The sequence below is a fragment of the Piliocolobus tephrosceles genome, chromosome 11, assembly GCF_002776525.5.
Source record: "Piliocolobus tephrosceles isolate RC106 chromosome 11, ASM277652v3, whole genome shotgun sequence".
NCBI classification, from domain to species: domain Eukaryota; kingdom Metazoa; phylum Chordata; class Mammalia; order Primates; family Cercopithecidae; genus Piliocolobus; species Piliocolobus tephrosceles.
This window is the reverse complement of record NC_045444.1, coordinates 123,663,274-123,681,906: the sequence shown is the minus strand read 5'-3', so window position 1 is coordinate 123,681,906 and position 18,633 is coordinate 123,663,274. Positions and strand designations below refer to the sequence as shown.

Sequence of the window (18,633 nt, the reverse complement as noted above, 5' to 3'; positions counted from 1 at the left end):
GTAAGGACTTCCAGTACTATGTTAAATAGGAGTAGTAAGAGAGAACATACTTGCCTTTTTCCTGCTCTGAGAGGGACAGCTTTCAGTTTTTCACCATTAAGTATGATGCTAGCTGTGTGTGTTTAATATATGTTCTTTATAGTATTAAAGTCATTTTCTTCTATTCATAGTTTGTTGAGTGTTTTTATTTCAAATCATGAAAGGGTGTTGAATTTTGTCCAAAGCGTTTTCTGCATTAATTGAGATGATAATGTTTTTCCCCTTCATTCTGTTAATGTGGCATATCACATTGATTGGTTTTCATACATTGAAACATCCTTGCATTCTAGAACTAAATTCCACTTGGTTATAGCATATAATCCTTTTAATGTGCTGTTGATTTGGTCAGCTGGTATTTTGCTGAGAATTCTTGCATCAGTGTTCAACAGGGATATTGGTCTGTATTTTTCTTTTCTTGTCATGTCTTTGATTTTGGTTTCAGGATAATACTGGCCTTATAAAAATGAGTTTGGAAGTGTTCCTTCCTCTTTAATTTTTTTGAGAAAAGTTTGAGAAGGATTAGTGTTAATTCTTCCTTAAGTGTTTGGTAGAATTTTCCAAGAGTGACATCTGGTCCTGGGCTTTTTTTTTTTTTTTTTTTTTTTGAGGCGGAGTCTCACTCTGTCGCCTGGGCTGGAGTACTGTGGCCGGATCTCAGCTCACTGCAAGCTCCGCCTCCCGGGTTCATGCCATTCTCCTGCCTCAGCCTCCCGAGTAGCTGGGACTACAGGCGCCCGCCACCACGCCCGGCTAGTTTTTTGTATTTTTTAGTATAGACGGGGTTCCACTGTGTTAGCCAGGATGGTCTCGATCTCCTGACCTCGTGATCCGCCCGTCTCGGCCTCCCAATTTTTTTTTTTTTTGTGGAAGATTTTTGATTACTGATTCAACCCTGTACTAGTTTTAAGTCTGTTCAGAAAATTTTTTTATTGCTTCATGATTCAGTCTTGGTGGATTGTATATTTCAAGCAAATATCTAGTTTTTTTTTCTAGCTTATCCAGTTTCTTGGTGTGTTATTGTCCTCCCTTCTTACAGATCTCATGGAGTCTCATCAGTCTTTCCAAAGTCTTATATAAACAGTTTCACGTGCCTGATTTGCTCTCATTTCCCCTTGCTTTCTTCAGGGAATTGTCAAATTATTTCTGATGCACGGGATATAAAACCAATTTAGAAGCATTTGGGGTTTTAGAATTATAAGATGAAAAAAGTCACATTTCAAAATCTGACATATGCTTGATAACCAAAAAGATGTTTTTGATTTTCATTCACACTGATGCTGAATGCCTTTACATGCTGTAATCTGTGAAACAGACTTCTTTTTTTTATTTATTTTATTTTTTATTATTTATTTATTTATTATTTTTTAATTATTATACTTTAAGTTCTAGGGTACATGTGCATAACGTGCAGGTTTGTTACATATGTATACTTGTGCCATGTTGGTGTGCTGCACCCATCAACTCGTCAGCACCCATCAATTCATCATTTATATCAGGTATAACTCCCCAATGCAATCCCTCCCCCCTCCCCCCTCCCCATGATAGGCCCCAGTGTGTGATGTTCCCCTTCCCGAGTCCAAGTGATCTCATTGTTCAGTTCCCACCTATGAGTGAGAACATGCGGTGTTTGGTTTTCTGTTCTTGTGACAGTTTGCTAAGAATGATGGTTTCCAGCTGCATCCCATGTCCCTACAAAGGACACAAACTCATCCTTTTTTATGGCTGCATAATATTCCATGGTGTATATGTGCCACATTTTCTTAATCCAGTCTGTCACTGATGGACATTTGGGTTGATTCCAAGTCTTTGCTATTGTGAATAGTGCCGCAATAAACATACGTGTGCATGTGTCTTTATAGCAGCATGATTTATGATCCTTTGGGTATATACCCAGTAATGGGATGGCTGGGTCATATGGTACATCTAGTTCTAGATCCTTGAGGAATCGCCATACTGTTTTCCATAATGGTTGAACTAGTTTACAATCCCACCAACAGTGTAAAAGTGTTCCTATTTCTCCACATCCTCTCCAGCTAACCTTCAAACCCTAACAGTGAAATGATGATGATAACTCAGTCTCCCTAGATTATATGTATTTGAGTTTATTAAATCAAATGGAATTTCTAATTTAACTGTAGTCTACACTATATCATTTCCAATATCAAATAGTACTTCCTGAAACTCAGTGTAAGAAAAAAATGACAGTATTAACTAGTGTCATGAAAGTTCATGCTGATAATGAGATTGAGTCTGGTCCTTCCCCTGGGCTTCTCTGGGGAAATGTCAATTGTCTACCCATTCTAATTCTCTCACTTGGTGACAGGGAGGTGGCGAGCTCCACCATCAAGGGACATGGGTCCCGCTTACAGTTAATGGAGTCCAAGAGAACAGATATTTGCAAGCCCAGTGACCTGGGCTCAGTGGAGGCCTGGGCAGGTGGAGATGCCTTTGGTTGCTGCTTCAGAGGAGTAATCACTTAGCAAAATTAGATGCATGGAGAGGAGTAGTCGATGGAATATGTTTGGGGAATTCTGGGTGAAATCAAGTACAGCAGGTTTCTTTATTTTTCAGAACTGCTATACATTAATGTATACTGTCACTGTTCCAGAAGGAAGCTTGGTATTCAGCACTTTCCAAACTGTGTTGTTCATGGAACGCCTGTTTTTCCCCTTAGAACATCTAATGGAATGGGTGTTCCATGGAATGTGCTTTGGAAAATGCTGATGAAACCTAAGTTGTTGGAGAATGGTAGTTAGAGTTCACTTGCCATCCATTCTGCGTCGGACATTTACTGAGCAGCCTGCCACACTCCTCACAGAAGGCTGGAAGAGAGGCATGGCTATCATTGTTCTTTGTTGTAGAGGAGGAAATGGAAGCTTTGAGCAAGTATACCACCTGCCTGAGGTAGGGTGTGGTGGATCCAGGATCCAGATTTATCTGATTCCAAGCACCTTATCTTTCCCTAACATCACTGGCTCCTTTTCTGATTCCTAAAAAGTCCAAGTTCAGGCTAGCAACATCAAAGCATCAAACTGAGCGTGGGGCCCTTCAGGGCACAGGGTCCTGTGGGCAGCCCTGGCTGTGGTCTAAGAAAAAGTTAAGGGAAACCAGAATCCTGCATCAAGGAGAGGAGAAAAAAGGTGCTGTCTTGGCAAGGGGACTTCAGCCTAGACAGAAAGACCTAGGGTAGCTCTCTAGAGGGGTCTTAAGGGAGACCCCAGCCCCCAAGCTGATCTCTTAGATTGGAGATTGGAGAGTGAAGAGGCTGTCACAAAATCTTGTGGTAGGAAGAGAAGGTGTTGGCAGGGGAAAGGTCTGATAACGCACCTACTGAGCTCATGTCAACATAAACTTGGCTGGTGGGGCATCATGTGTGCGGCCCCCAGAGGCCCGTGGGTATGGGAGACTGTGCAACAGAGCAGTTAGCCTCCAGGTCTGCCTTCACAGTCTTACTAATTAAATCACCCTGGGCTCATTCCATTGTGAGATTGGAGGTTGGCATACGGCAGACTTTCTGTGGAGGAAAAGTGCTAAATATTAATAGAGAATACGGACAAGGCTTGACATGGTCCCAGCTGTGTGGTTGGGTTGCGTTTGGTGTGATTTGGGCAAAGCCCGTTCTCTCTCTAAACTGAAGCTTTCCTCTGATGTTCTTTTAAACACAACTTACAAACTTAAGCTGGGTGTCAAAACCTGACACCTTTTGTGCCTGTGAGTGCCTTTACTCCTGACCCATTTCCATTCTGCTCTTTGCTTAGGAATATGCTATGTCCAAATTGCTGCCCACGTCACTTTGGGTGGAAAAAAAGGTTTAATTGCATAGCTTTTAGCTGTGCCAAAGTAATAGTCACTGGATTCAAAAATTCTCATTTATATGTTTAATCAAAACTATCTTTCATAATGGATAAAATTTTCATTCATTTGTAATTTGAGAAAGAAAGAGAGTATTTTCAGATTGTGGAGAAACTACTATGGAATGCTTACTTTCTGAAAATGTAACTGTGTTCTTTGAACTATGTTTAAGAATGTCCAGAGAGGACAGTGAGCAGTCATTACATGTGATCTATATTCTGCTAACAGGAAGAGATCTGAGGTCACCTTAGACAGAGAGCTCTTCACTTCTCATTTACCTATTCTTTACTTCCCTCCCACTATCCCTCCTCTCTTTCTTTCTTTTTTCCTTCCTTCCTTCCTTTCTTCCTCTCTCTCCTTTCTTTCTCTTTCTTTCTTTCTTTCTTCCTTCCTTTCTTTCTTTCTTTCTTTCTTTCTTTCTTTCTTTCTCTCTCTCTCTCTCTCTCTCTTTTCTTTCTCCTTCTCTCCTCTTCTTCTGGTTCTGTTTCTTTCTCTTTTCCTTCCTTCCTTCCTTGCTTCCTTCCTTCCTTCCTTCTTCCTTCCTTCCCTCCCTCCCTTTCTCCTTCTTTTCCTTCACTTCTTCATTCCTTCCCTTCCCTTAACTTTCTTCTCTTCTCCTTTCCCTTCCTTTCCCTTTTTCTTTTCCTTCCTTCCTTCCTTCCTTCCTTCCTTCCTTCCTTCCTTCCTTCCTTTTATATATGCATATATGTGCACATGTATGCATCTATATCTATTTTTGTCTATCTGTCTATCTATCGATTGATCGATCATCTATCTATCTATTTATCATCCATCCTTTTGCTGCTGGTTCAAAGAATGAATCAGATACAAAGTCCTCTTGGAAGTCTAAAAAAAGACGTGGAAATCATGGGATTTTGATGGGTTTTGCACAATGAGATCCAAAAACTGATCATTCCCTTTGCCCTATTTTCTCTTTTAGGTTCGTATTTGGTGCTTAGACAAATTCAAAATGAGGAAACATCGGCACTTGCCCTTAGTGGCCGTCTTTTGCCTCTTTCTCTCAGGCTTTCCCACAACTCATGCCCAGCAGCAGCAAGCAGGTAAGAGCCAGAAACGTCCCTGATTTTGTAAAAAGAAATAGCATTCTTTGATTTTAGATCTTAGACATCATGCACTGACATGGAGCTTAGATATGATTTTAAGGTAGCTAAGCCATTTATTATAGGAGAGTCAGATAGGATAGTTATAGGATTTATAGAGCTTTTCAGATACTCTTTATCCAGTGAGAGATGACCTATTTTTATTAAAATTTGGGTTTGGTGTCTTGGAATTAGCTTAAAAATGATTTGTTTTTACACTGGATGTGAACGGAAAGTTTGTATCTCAAATGTTTTACCACCTGAAGGGACTTTCCACATTTCTGGCATTGGCTGGTCTCTGAGCACATCACCTAGGGAGAAGTCAATGATTGAAAGTAAAAACTATTTTCCCTGAAAAAAACAAAGATCACCCTCTCTCTCTAACTCCGGATGCAGAAAGGCATTTTCATCTAGGATCATTGGATCTTTAAGATTTCTGTTTCCCAAAACAAATTAAAAACATTGATTCTAATTAGCTCCATTAGGAATTTGATTTCAGGGTTTTAGAAAAGTGGGAAATGCTTCATGCATTGCAAGCTGAAAAGGACTGAGGTGGGTCTCCCTCTCCTTGACCCAGAGAGCTGGGCCTCTGAGGGATTCCTCCTGCAGGCCAGGTTGCTCTTAGGTGGGGGGAAGTCTAGTGTCACTTCAATGGAAGAAGAACGTGGGTTGGGGCATCAGGTCAGCCCGAGGTAAGTAGAGTCCAGGAACAAGCCTGGCTCACAGCTGCAGGAGGGCACCTCCTGGGGCGGGCCACTGACAGCCTGATACCCTGAGCTCCTACCCTTGAGGGAGAACTGGGTTCATCTGGAAACGAGATAGATAATGTTTGACATCTATGAATACTTTTCTGGCTCTGAAAAATATGCAGTAACTAATTAGAGTACCTTTTGTTCATGCTCAAAAATCTGGAAAAAATAAGTCTTTTCCCTTCTCTACATTTACACAGGTCCTCCTCTCTTAAAGAACATGTATTTGTTATATTTATTTTTCATGCAAATTACCCAAAGCATTGGGGGTTAGTGAATGGAAAATAGCAATTTTTACTTTTTCTTTTTGTCAAGGCCCAGTTTCATATTCCAAATGAAAGAATGAATTTATAAAATGATGGTTGGTTGTCTGTGATAAGACTTCCTTGTGGTTTAATCAGGTGGGTCTTGGGGCTCAAACTGCCACAGGGAATCAGGCTTGAGTTAAAGACAGCCCAGGAAATTGTTTCTTCAATCTGGAGCATGCTACTGGTCCATTCATGGTGGTCTCTGAGTATGGAACTTGGGCTAGTGACTGGGCACCAGTAGCTCTTGAGTGCATGGGCCCAGGTCCCTGGTTCCCAGGTAAGTGAGTCTACCTTCCTGTATTACCAGTGAGGTGTGAAGTGTGTAGTTACAGTACAGTGTAAACCAAATTTGTTTAGGAAGGCTTTGCACTGATAGGAAGTAATTGCTTACATAGTAGAAAAATCTAAACCAATGTCTTTTTTTAAAGATGTCAAAAATGGTGCCGCTGCTGATATAATATTTCTAGTGGATTCCTCTTGGACCATTGGAGAGGAACATTTCCAACTTGTTCGACAGTTTCTATATGATGTTGTAAAATCCTTAGCTGTGGGAGAAAATGATTTCCATTTTGCTCTGGTCCAGTTCAACGGAAACCCACATACCGAGTTCCTGTTAAATACGTATCGTACTAAACAAGAAGTCCTTTCTCATATTTCCAACATGTCTTATATTGGGGGAACCAATCAGACTGGAAAAGGATTAGAATACGTAATGCAAAACCACCTCACCAAGGCTGCTGGAAGCCGGGCCGGTGACGGAGTCCCTCAGGTTATCGTAGTGTTAACTGATGGACACGCGAAGCATGGCCTTGCTCTGCCCTCAGCGGAACTTAAGTCTGCTGATGTTAACGTGTTTGCAATTGGAGTTGAGGATGCAGATGAAGGAGCATTAAAAGAAATAGCAAGTGAACCAGTCAATATGCATGTGTTCAACCTAGAGAATTTTACCTCACTTCATGACATAGTAGGAAACTTAGTGTCCTATGTGCATTCATCTGTGAGTCCAGAGAGGGCTGGGGACACGGAAACCCTTAAAGACATCACAGGTAATGGCAATGCCACCGAGCTACGCCGTGCCCTGCTGTTCTTGGGAGATGAGCTTGGCAACTGCTGGCCTTAAAGCAACAGCTTGGATGGCGTGCGGGCCAGGGAAGAGATGAATGTTCACAGGTTTAAAAACAAAGGTTTAATTTGGAATATTCTTCCGTAGTCTTCTCCCCAAGTAGGGCATTCACCTACATACAAGAAGAGTCTTTTTCTAAACAACTAATATTTTCACTCTAAAAAACCCCACATTCTAACATCATGATCCCACAAAGCACTCTGCCTTCCTTAGAAAAGAAAGCCTCAGAGTGGTGAGATGTGCATCTGATCAAACCCCTCTATCTGGTGTTGGGATCTGTTTCATTTAAGGAAAGCTCCCTGTTGGACAGTGCATGAACTGAGAGGGGAGCGAGGGCATCTGTTTTTGTGTCTGGTGGACTAGCAGAGAGCTCCTCTCTTCTACTCCATGAAGTTAATTTAAGAGTGTTGGTAGAATCGGAATTGCAAGAAACCTCAGCTATGATCCAGTCTAGATCAATTTGGAAGAAATTGAGTCCTGGATGATTAGTGACAGCCAGAGCTGGAGGCTGTGCATTTGGGCTGTAGGTCTGGTCTTCTTACTTGTCCTCCATGTGGTAATCATGGCTGTGCCCACAGCGACTCTTCTAATTCTAATGGCATTGATGAGAGCCACTCTGGAAGTATTGAGAGCACGTGGACATTGCATTGATGTGTCACGTGCTGTTGCATGTACAGAGACCGTTGGCTGACAAGTTATTTAACCAGTTAAGTCCATTAGCTCTCCTTCCAGGGCTAAGTGCCTAAATGGCCAGTGGGAAGGAATTTGACAAGTAAAATTTCAGACTATACCATATCACAGCAACTGTGATGAGTGCTCAGAGTTCACCCACTAGTGATGGACAGAGCAGAGGGCCCTCCCCTTGTTAGAAAATCAGTCCATGCAGCCATTTGATAGCTGGTAGTAGAGAATTCTGGGTGGAATGAGCAGGAAATGAGAGAGGAATCCAAGGGGAGAGTTGAGCTCCAGAAAGGAGACACACATGTTCTCTGAGATGGAGGGAAGGGATGAGAAAAGGGGCTGTGTTTCCAAGATATTCAGGTGGAAAAGAGGCACATTGAGAGAGAGTTCAAGTTGAGTTGACAGCCATCATCTCAATAAAGGAGGGGAGCAGTGGGGCTTAGAGTCTTGGAGGGATTGAAGTTATTTTTGATTAACTGCTACAGGGATGTGAAGAGGGGTCACAAAACATTCAGGAAGCAATTGCTGATTTGCAGTGGTGTCCAGTTGCTATCAGAGATTATGAGTCAGTGGGCATCTCCATTAATGTGGATCCCTGCCTTTCTGCAGATGTCTCAGGCACTCCCAGGGTCAAAAGGGTTCCCAGAACTGGAACTTGCAAAGAGGGAACAATAGAGAGGACAGAAGAAAATTTTCTCAGTAAGGAAATCCAGAGTGGTAGCTAGTAAATTCCTAAAATAGCCTGCCATGGTGTCCTGGCAGCGTGGGGAGCTAATGAGAACTAGAATCGGCCAGGAGACCTCTGAAGAGCCAGAGGATGAGAGGCCGGGGCTTGGAAGGAGAGCCCTGGAGACAGCTGAGTATGCAAGTCAGAGACACTGCTGGTGTGTAGACAGGGAGACCTCCAAGGGCCAATCTCAGGGCTGGAGGAGTTTCCAGTGGTGCTCAGTGTAGTCCTCAGATGTATAGGAACTGTAGACAGCCAGCCACTGCAGAAACCAGAGAGGCTGGTGCTCACAAGCGTTGTCCATACAGTCCTTAAAGTCTGGAGATGACCACAGAGACTGCAATGTGGATGCAGGCTGAACATGATGTAACTAAATCACGTAGGAAGGTTAGAGACTCTTCTGTGTATTTAGTAGGCATGAGGAAGTGGATAATTCTTTGAATCAGAAAAGAATGAGTGGGCAACCACATGGCATAGGGGAACTGATCATAGGAAGCAAGATTTATGAACAGACTTTTCTCCTACACTTTTAAAAATGGTTACCACCAAGACAGCCATTGAGACAGGAGGTAGGAGGTCAGGTGACTGATGGAGAGTCAGTCTCTTGTGAATACACAGGGATGGTGGGGCAAGAAAAAGAGATTTGAGGCTTGGAGGCACACATCACTCTATAGGACCACATGGGAGGGACAGCAGAAGAGCTGCAAGATTGCAATCAGAATAATGGAGCAGTTGTAGAGAAGCAGTACCAGAGGTCAGTTTTTCATAACAAGGATTCAGAAAGCAGGAGCTGAAGAGAGATGACCTGACATCAGCAGAAAGGAACCAGCTGTCTTGGGCAGGCAGAGCTTGGTGAAGAAGAGGGTTTCAGAACTAGTCAGCCCCAGGGTGTTTCAGCAGTTTGTTCATAAAATGGTTTTCCCAGTGGTTACCCCTGATTTCAGCTTTAACAGGGCTGGCAGTGCTGATGCCCTTACCCAGTGGGTCTACTTCTCAATAGGAAGGAGTGAGAGGCAGTTCAAACACTGAAAAGTGTTCCCTGCTTCCAAATGACAGGCCTCCCCCCTGGCATTACCACACAGGCATCAGTCCTGCCAAATGACAGGAAAAGGTGGGTGTCCCCAAGAGCACCCCAAACCACTCCAGTTACCAGGAAATGACAAGAGGGTATCTACAATGAACTGCACTGCTTGTTACCATAGTATCAATATCATTAATTCCCTGATCCATCACATTTTGGAGTATAAGGATAATAACAAAGACCTGTCAAAAAACAGTGAAAGGGGCTCATGCCTATAATCCCAACACTTTGGGAGGCTGAGGCAGGTGGATCATCTGAGGTCAGGAGTTTGAGACCAGCTTGGCCAACATGGTGAAACCCCGTCTCTATTGAAAATACAAAAATTAGCCAGGTGTGGTGGTGGGCACCTGTAATCTCAGCTACTCGGGAGGCTGAGGCAGGAGAATCGCTTGAATCCGGGAGGCGGAGGTTGCAGTGAGCCAAGATCATGACACTGCGCTCCAGCCTGCGTGACAAGAGTGAAACTCTGTCTAAAACAAACAAACAAACAGTGAAAGGGACCAGTAGAGAAATGGAACATCTTTTATTGACATTTTGTTATACTCACAAAAATAGCTGGGTTTGCCTTTATGTTTAACCATTATGTAATGGACAAACAATAAGATTACCATCATGAATGTTAAATGAAACTACCAACATCGTGTGTTTCCACACAGATGATAAAACCTTTGTTTTTATGCCAAGAAAGCATCTCTGTCTTCTAGTGTCCAAGCCACTGGCAGCACCAGGGCAGAAAATTAATCTGTTCATGTCTCTTTTCTAATTAACATCACTCTGCAATTCCTCCTAGTACCACGTCCCACTGCATGTTCCACGGCAAAAACATAGAATAATCATCCTAGGAAGAATAGTACATCTCTGCTTATAGTTTTTGGAAAGGCAGTTAGAAGGGCATTATAGAAATTGCAGTTAATTAGGGCTGCTCTTCTTACTACCTGTCTGCTAGGTAACTTCCCCATAGAGCGTTCTTGATTATAAAACACACATATGTGTAAAATTTGAACAATCACCACAGTTGTCAATGAACTCTACTGAAATAATCAATCTCTAATGGTTGTGTTTTAAAAAATCCCTCTATCATTCTTAAAAAAAATGAATATACCTGAGCTACAAAACCTTTATTTTTAAACAAAAGCTAAAGGTGACAGGGAGGATTTTGGTATCAGCTTTCTTTCCTCTGTGAAGGATGAAGAATTTTTAAAATTGTAAAATATATCTACAATTTTGTGTTTTGCATAGGAAATAAGAATGTGAACTTGTTTTTCTTAATGAAAGGAGGCATCACATGAGCTAAGAAAGGCATTGTGCCCACACCAGTGAGTTCAGGAAAAGAGCTTCCAGGGATGTCGAAGGAAACTGTGAATTTTCCTTGGACACTGTAAAACTTTTCCATAGAAAACACCATAGAGGCTGTGATACACAAAGCCTAGAAGCAGAAAACCAGACAACTTTAAAGCTTTCAAATTGTGCATAGATCTGATTCCTCGTAACATTAACATTGGTCATTGGTCCGCCTTGCTGTACACAAGCACACATGGCCCCTGTGTGCCCTTGAGGCTTCAGCTCTCCTAAATAACAAAGCATGCCCTTGTATGTCCCATTATTGTGTGTGTAAGAGGATAATGTTGTTATTCAGTGATGACAAATTATCCAACGTGTTTCTATGACCGGTCACTGTAGATGTTCAGTCTTTTAGAAGAGAATGTTCAAGGATTTTCCCTCAGGGTTCATTTATCTTACTTGCACGATTATAAATTTCAACCCAAAAGTAAGTTACAAATGGAGAAGAAATAGTGTTATCCTGTGGACTTAGGGATCATTTAAAAAAACTTGACTGTATTCATCATATTTAATCCTTCTTTTAAATGTTTTGATATGCTGAGGAAGTGGCAAACCCTCCCATGTCCTTTGAGGTCATTGGTTTAGGCCTGGGAAATGTTGAGGAATTTTGTGGGATTTGTGGAGCCTCTGTATTATACAATGATGTAGGCCATTTCTATGGCTTTCTGTGTAATTCACAACCCCTGGCACCACACCCTCTTGAAGATCCTTCAGGAATCGTATATTTTGGCTGAACAGTGGCAAATGCTTTGGGCTCTAATCAAGGGCCCAGTCTTATATAAAACTTTTGTGTGGCAATCACTAAAAACACAAGATCCAATTACTGTAGCACAGCAATGATCCTACTCATTATATCTTATAAGAAGGATTGTGATAGCAATGTTGCCTGGTTAATGTATTTCCCTGTGCAAAGAATTAATCTGCAAATATATTGTCAGGAACTTTTGTGTATATTAGGAAGGGAAGAGAGCAGTTCCAACCCTGGCAATCTCTGTTTCAGTTCACACAATGAGAAGAGTTCGGATAAGAATGTAGCGGAACTCCTCAATTTGGGAACTCCTCACTCCCAAAGAGAGACAAGCTTTGGATCATTTTCTACAGTGAGAACAGAAACAATTTTATTGGCACAAGGAAACATTAATTTTAAATATAAAATGTTCACTGTCATTGAAAATTCAGAGATCAGAGTAATGGTCTTACCTGTAATATTACCGTCATTTAAAAATGATACCCTGAGTGTATCTTTCTGGAATCCCAGAATATAAATAGATAAGCTCACATATAAATCTCTTCTTCTCCCTAACACATACTTATCAAAAACATCGACTAGAATAATTGTGCTCTTCCTTGAGTTTAAATCAGCCAAATTTAAACATTCGAACTAAGGCTGTGAAATCTCTGGCCCTGGGTTTTAGATTTCTTGATCCCTATTCCTCCCTCAGGGCTGTTGTACATCCCCGTTCTCAGTATCAGGATAGGAATTCTCTGTTCGCCATTATGGGGGAGAAAACAGGTCTTGGTCAGCTGTTTTTCTGTCCCTTGTGTAACCCCAGGCTAATTCTGATTGGGGTTTATTTGATGCTCATGGTCATTCTAGGTAACTAGTTTAGGATGTCATAAAAACAAGGTTGGATAATTATGTCATGACTGGTTTAATATCATTCTGCTTAACATTGTTCTGCATTAGGTGACTGAATATAGAGGCAATGACAAAATAAATGAACAAAACATCCTGCCTGATCCCAGACCTGCATTTGAGTTTTATACAACTAAACATCATTTGAGAAAAAAAAAAAAAAACACACAAAAATTTCATCAAAGTGATTTTTACATGAAAACTTTAAATGTAGTTTGAGTTCTGATTCACCAAGTTGCATGTACAAGGTCATTTTGGCTTTTAAAGAAAAGAAGAAACAATAGTTGCTTAAGGCATCGAGCAACATACTGGGCTGAGGAATCACCAAATCGTGACTGTTTTGTAGCTGTGGATTTGTATAAAAATTTTTTCTAATCATTTGAGAAGGCAGGGGAAATGACCAAAAATTAGAAATCATCTCTAAAGTTTTCTTAACCTACTCATTGATTTTCCCTGGTAGGTTTGGTAGCGGACAATTCATGCAACTACATTTCCCAACAAATTTAGTGGAAATTTCTAGACTATGCACCCAAGATTCTCCCCTCAGAAAAATGAATATGATGTTTGGAAATTTAACTATGAGGGCGGCACAAATGAAAAATTGCTATAAAGGTCCCTTTTTTACACCATGATTCCTAAGAGGTTGCCTCTTATCCATTCAGAATGCAGAACTGAAAGAGAATTTCACATTCCTTCATCAACATGTGTTTTGTTTGCCCATATTTCGTGTTTCTTATTGGTTTCCAAAGAAACATGTCAGAACACTGAATAATGCATGTGGTCACTTGTTCTAATGCTTTCACATTTTTTGCATTTCTTTCTTTTAAAGCACAAGACTCTGCTGATATTATTTTCCTTATTGATGGATCAAACAACACCGGAAGTGTCAATTTCGCAGTCATTCTCGACTTCCTTGTAAATCTCCTTGAGAAACTCCCAATTGGAACTCAGCAGATCCGAGTGGGGGTGGTCCAGTTTAGCGATGAGCCCAGAACCATGTTCTCCTTGGACACCTACTCCACCAAGGCCCAGGTTCTGGGTGCAGTGAAAGCCCTCGGGTTTGCTGGTGGGGAGTTGGCCAATATCGGCCTTGCCCTTGATTTCGTGGTGGAGAACCACTTCACCCGGGCAGGGGGCAGCCGTGTGGAGGAAGGGGTTCCCCAGGTGCTGGTCCTCATAAGTGCCGGGCCTTCTAGTGACGAGATTCGCTACGGGGTGGTAGCACTGAAGCAGGCTAGCGTGTTCTCATTCGGCCTCGGAGCCCAGGCCGCCTCCAGGGCAGAGCTTCAGCACATAGCTACCGATGACAACTTGGTGTTTACTGTCCCGGAATTCCATAGCTTTGGGGACCTCCAGGAGAAATTACTGCCGTACATTGTTGGCGTGGCCCAAAGGCACATTGTCTTGAAACCGCCAACCATTGTCACACAAGGTATGTATCCTCTTCTCACCATCTGTGTGGGAGTGGGGTGTTGTGTGTGTTGGTTTTCGTAGACGTAAGGTGGGCACCAGCATGATTCGCCACAGGAGAAGCTGTAAGTACCCACAGTCCAGTCCCTCCCTGATGAGCTGGGTCCTGGATGTCATGTTTGTGATTGTTGCAGTGTGCGGAAAAACTAAAGACCAATGAGTGAGTGAAAGCTCTTCTGAGAGTATGAGTTGCTGAGAAAGTGTGCTTTTAAGGCTAATTCAACAAACCTGTTGCTTTGAGATTATTAAACATCACCATATTAACTACTTATAATCCAGTCTTTCTAAAAATGGGCTTGAGGGGCTCATTAAAGTTCTGAGAAAGTTACTCCAGGACCATGGCATTGGGCTCTAAAAGTCAGTGTTAGAAGTGTGCTCAGAGACAGTGTCTTTCCAAAAGCAGATGGAGTGAGGGTGTCTCCTCAAAGTCCTTTTGTGCTAGGGTGCTGAGAGTTACACTTCTGAAGGTAAGAAATAACAGTGCAATCACTTGATGGAATATTTATGAAGTTTTTTTTTGTTTTCCATTGCTTGTCAAGTGTAGGAGTAATTCTTTTGAGTGGCAATATTAGGATACAGGCTCAAATGGAGGGCCTTTGGCAAAACAGCCAATTGGAGTGGTTTAAAAAACAAACAAACAAACAAAAAACACAACCAAGTCACATAACAAATACGCACTTAACAAACATAGGAGGTGTGGTGGGGGCATCAGGATACATAGCCTGCTCCACCTTTTGAACTGTTTTCTGAGACATCAGTCACTTTTCAGACCTATCAATTTCATTACCTAGGTGAGGCCAATAGGATGCCATTTGGTAAATGAGGGACACAGTGGCCCCCAACAGTTTCCAGAAACACCCAACTCACTTCCAGTGTTGCTTATACACTGGGATGCTCTAACAAGATCAGTCCTTGAATATAAGACCTTGTTCTTCATTGTCCTTTGAGAGTATGGGCTCAATGAAAATTGGTGAATGGATACCAAGGCTCCTATGAGACTCTGATAATCATCTGCAACAAATCATCTAAATTTTCTTGGGTGAAATAACACACTGTCACAGCTCTTATATGCTAACTTTATAAATAAAGTCTGGGTCTATAGGATAAATATTGTAATAAGATACTGCTTCACCCATTGTATCAGTTACAATTGATAAAGGGAGGTTTTCCTTTGATAAAGGAGTGACAATAATTTAAAAATAACCCTTTTGGAGACTATACTGTTGTATGAAATTAAGAGTAGAACATTTTAAAGTCTTGATGAAAAACATCACTATCTATTTAAGGAACTGACATCTACTTAATAGTGCCTTGCTAATCATTAGCTCTAGTTGCTGCATTCATGTAAAGACAGCATCACCACATTTCCTTGCAAGGGTTACAAAATTCACCCTGAGTTATCTCAAACTTGCTTCAGATGAATTTAAACCGTGGCTTTTGTTGTAATAAAAATTGCAGGTAGAAAGCTCAGGCAATGGCATCTGTACTTAATCTGTACATTGGAACTGTGATCTGGTGATGTAGCAAGAAAAGCGTATGTGAGCCTTGCCTTCTGGAGAAGCCTGTGCCTAGCATTTATTTAAGTTTGAAAGGCCAATTCCGTGTGGCTTAGCTTTTGCTGCATACAGTTTTCCAGCTTTTCCTCTCACTTTATGGGACCACAAAATTGGCCCGAATTCTTCAGATGAGCTAATAGGGAGACTAGAATTTTGAGCATAATGTTCTGAGTGCAAATGGAGATTGAGAAGCAATGGAAACACAGCGTGCAGGACTGCCTGCCCAGTGCCTGGAGCTGCTCACGCTCATTCCATCATGGTGCCGTTGTGTGACTCTGGCAGTTAAGAAAATAGTCAAGTGAAAATTTACGACCTGCTGAGGTTTCTCTGAGCTTGCATACTTTTGGTGTGCATCCTGAAGTATAGAAGCCCAGAGATTTCCCTATGTTTTGCAAACACCGAGGATGCGACATGGCTGTAGATGGGAAAGCTGGTCTCTGGTCCTGGGTCTTATGTCGTGTGATCCTGCGCAGGTCAAACTTATTTCAAACTTAAATAAATGCAACTTCTCTGGATTTTGATTTCTTGAATTTATGACAAAGGAGGTGCACCAGATGAAGACATGTCTGTACCAGGAGAAGTTTCAACTTTTTAATGAAAATGGGCAGAACATGACCCTTGTTTCAGTTTTTCGCTATAGCTAAGTAGAGTTTCAACCCCTTAATTACGAACATCATGTTTAATATCAGCGATTAACTTGTAAATATTCAACAAATATCCTTGACTATCTGTCATGTGTCAGACACTATGCCAAGCACTGGAGATATGGTGCTGTTTAATGAGACAGATGTGGCTGCTCGTCTGTTACAGGATAATGGGGAAAGAGATAATAATATAAACTAGTGTCCAGGCAAAATATTCTGAGCATGATAAGTTGCAGTGGGGCACTCAACAGGGCTGTGATAGGAAGACTGGGGAAGAGAATTTTAGATCAGGTGGATGGAAGGCCCTGAGAAGGCATGGGACCCAAGGCAGACGAGCACGTGGAGAGCAGGGGAAGACTGCTCCAGGCAGAAGGAAGAGCAAGAGGGGTGACTCTGCAACACAAAGGTGCTTGGTCTCTTCCTAGAACTGTCAGAAAGCAGTGTAGCTGGAGCACACTGGACAGGGAGCCTGACGGGGAGCCAGGTTCAGGCTCCCTGGATGCGTGGAAGCTGGAGAAGCAGCTGCTATAGGAGGATGAGAAGCCACAGGGAGCAGGGCCTGTAGGTTGGGAGCCAATGGCAGAGGCAGATAGGATGTGGGTTAGGGGTAGGGGCAGGGGCTCTCCTCTGAGGGCTTCTATTTTCTCAGAGACAGATGAGGAGGCCTTGGCACGGTGGAGGCAGTGGCAGAGGGCTGAGCAGAGAGCACAGCCATGAGACAGTCATTCTGGAGGACAGGACAGTCAACTTCCCATGGAGGCATGGGAGGATGGAGGGCAGGCACAGGTCTCCTGATGGGGGTCTGGAGTTCTGAGTGTGGCAGGCAGGTACCTGGTTGCGTGGTCTTCTCCAGAAATGTCCCCTTCTTGGGTGATGCATGAGGAAGACTGCGGGCCTGATGGAGGCTTTGTCAGGAGAGTCTGATGGAGGTGCAGGGACGAGGCATGGAGGACAACAGAGAGAGGCGCGGGAGGAGGGCTGAAGAGGGTTGTGCCGTGTTGGTGAGGAGTAGCAGGACCTTCAAGTTCATCTCCCAAGAAAACAGTGAAGTCAGGCCCCACAGACCCACATGAAAGAGAAAAGACAGCTGTGTTTGGGTTGATATTTATGTCAGGTGGAAGGAAGTGTGGATGCATCCCTGACATGGCTCACGGAAGGGTCACCTGTGAGAATCCCAAGGTTTATATCATTAGGTCGGAGGAGATTCATGGTGCAGCCTCCAGAGAAATGAAATGATTCTGCAAAGGCTAGGTGACTTGCGTCAGAGTCATGAAGCAAACACAGGAATTCAGTTGTTCTTCCAGTTATTCAATATTTTTCAGTGTTTATTGTATTTGGGTAAGCATGGTTTTAGGTATATCATCTATTATGAGCTCCCACGACTTGAATAAAAATCAAATGTAAATGACCTCTTACCTAGTCAAAGGGGACTCTGCCACAGAGCCTCTGGGAACCAGAGGTGCATTTCAGGGTTCCCAGAGCTGAATCCATGTTGGGTGCAAGGAGACTAGGCCAGTTGTTTCATCAGATCTGGAAGGTAGTCCTTCCCACTGGCTCATCGGGAGAAGTTTTAGTGATGCAGCGGTAGGAGGAGGGAAAACGTTGGGGCGGGGAGGGAAAATGTCGGGGGAGAGGGAAAATGTGGGAGTGGAGGGAAAACGTTGTGGGGGAGGGAAAACGTGGGGGGAGGGAAAACGTGGGAGGGGAGGGAAAACATTGGGAGGAGGGAAAACGTGGGGGAGGGAAAACGTGGAAGGGGAGGGAAAACATTGGGGGGAGGGAAAACGTGGGGGAGGGAAAATGTGGAAGGGGAGGGAAGACGTGGAGGGGGGAGGGAAAACCTGGGAGGGGAGGGGATGATATTTATCTTCTCCCACCCCAAGTGTTGTGCCACTGCTGGTACTTATAACGAATAATATAACTATCTGGGCCAGTTGGTATAGGAGCAAGAAGCTTCTCAGGTCATTGTTACATGAGTATTTGTCTATTTTTCTGTCATGTGTGATACACATAGTAAATACATGAGTGGTAGATTCATGGTATAGCGTATATGGAATTTATATGTGTCTCTATACGTGTGTGTGTATATCTATATATATACATATGTATATTCTCTCTAATGGTACAAAGGTATAAGAAGTCTTCTAGACATCTAAACATTAGTTTTATCTGCAAAGATATTTTAAGTCAAAATCAAAGGGGTAACCCAGACAGACAGCATGTTCTAAATTAAATGAAGAAAGGAAAGCCCAGAATCGATGTTCATAACAATGACCATGAAATATCGAGGAAAGGTTCAATGATATTCTGCACACATTGTTACACC

At 42.6% G+C, this 18,633-nt stretch overlaps 1 protein-coding gene across 4 annotated transcripts in view; it reads left to right on the top strand.

Moving 5' to 3' along the window:
- Positions 1-18,633, top strand: part of COL6A3 (collagen type VI alpha 3 chain) — a 92,728-nt gene that overhangs the window by 13,675 nt on the left and 60,420 nt on the right. For 2 of the 4 annotated variants that reach the window (XM_023228727.2, XM_023228728.2), the window contains exon 2: positions 4,832-4,952. In XM_023228727.2, the coding sequence (XP_023084495.1) occupies positions 4,862-4,952 (91 nt within the window). In that variant the 5' untranslated portion in view covers positions 4,832-4,861. Of the gene's footprint in view, positions 1-4,831; positions 4,953-6,476; positions 7,095-13,466; positions 14,070-18,633 lie in introns of all 4 variants that reach the window. The other 2 variants (XM_023228725.1, XM_023228726.1) reach the window with 2 other exon arrangements.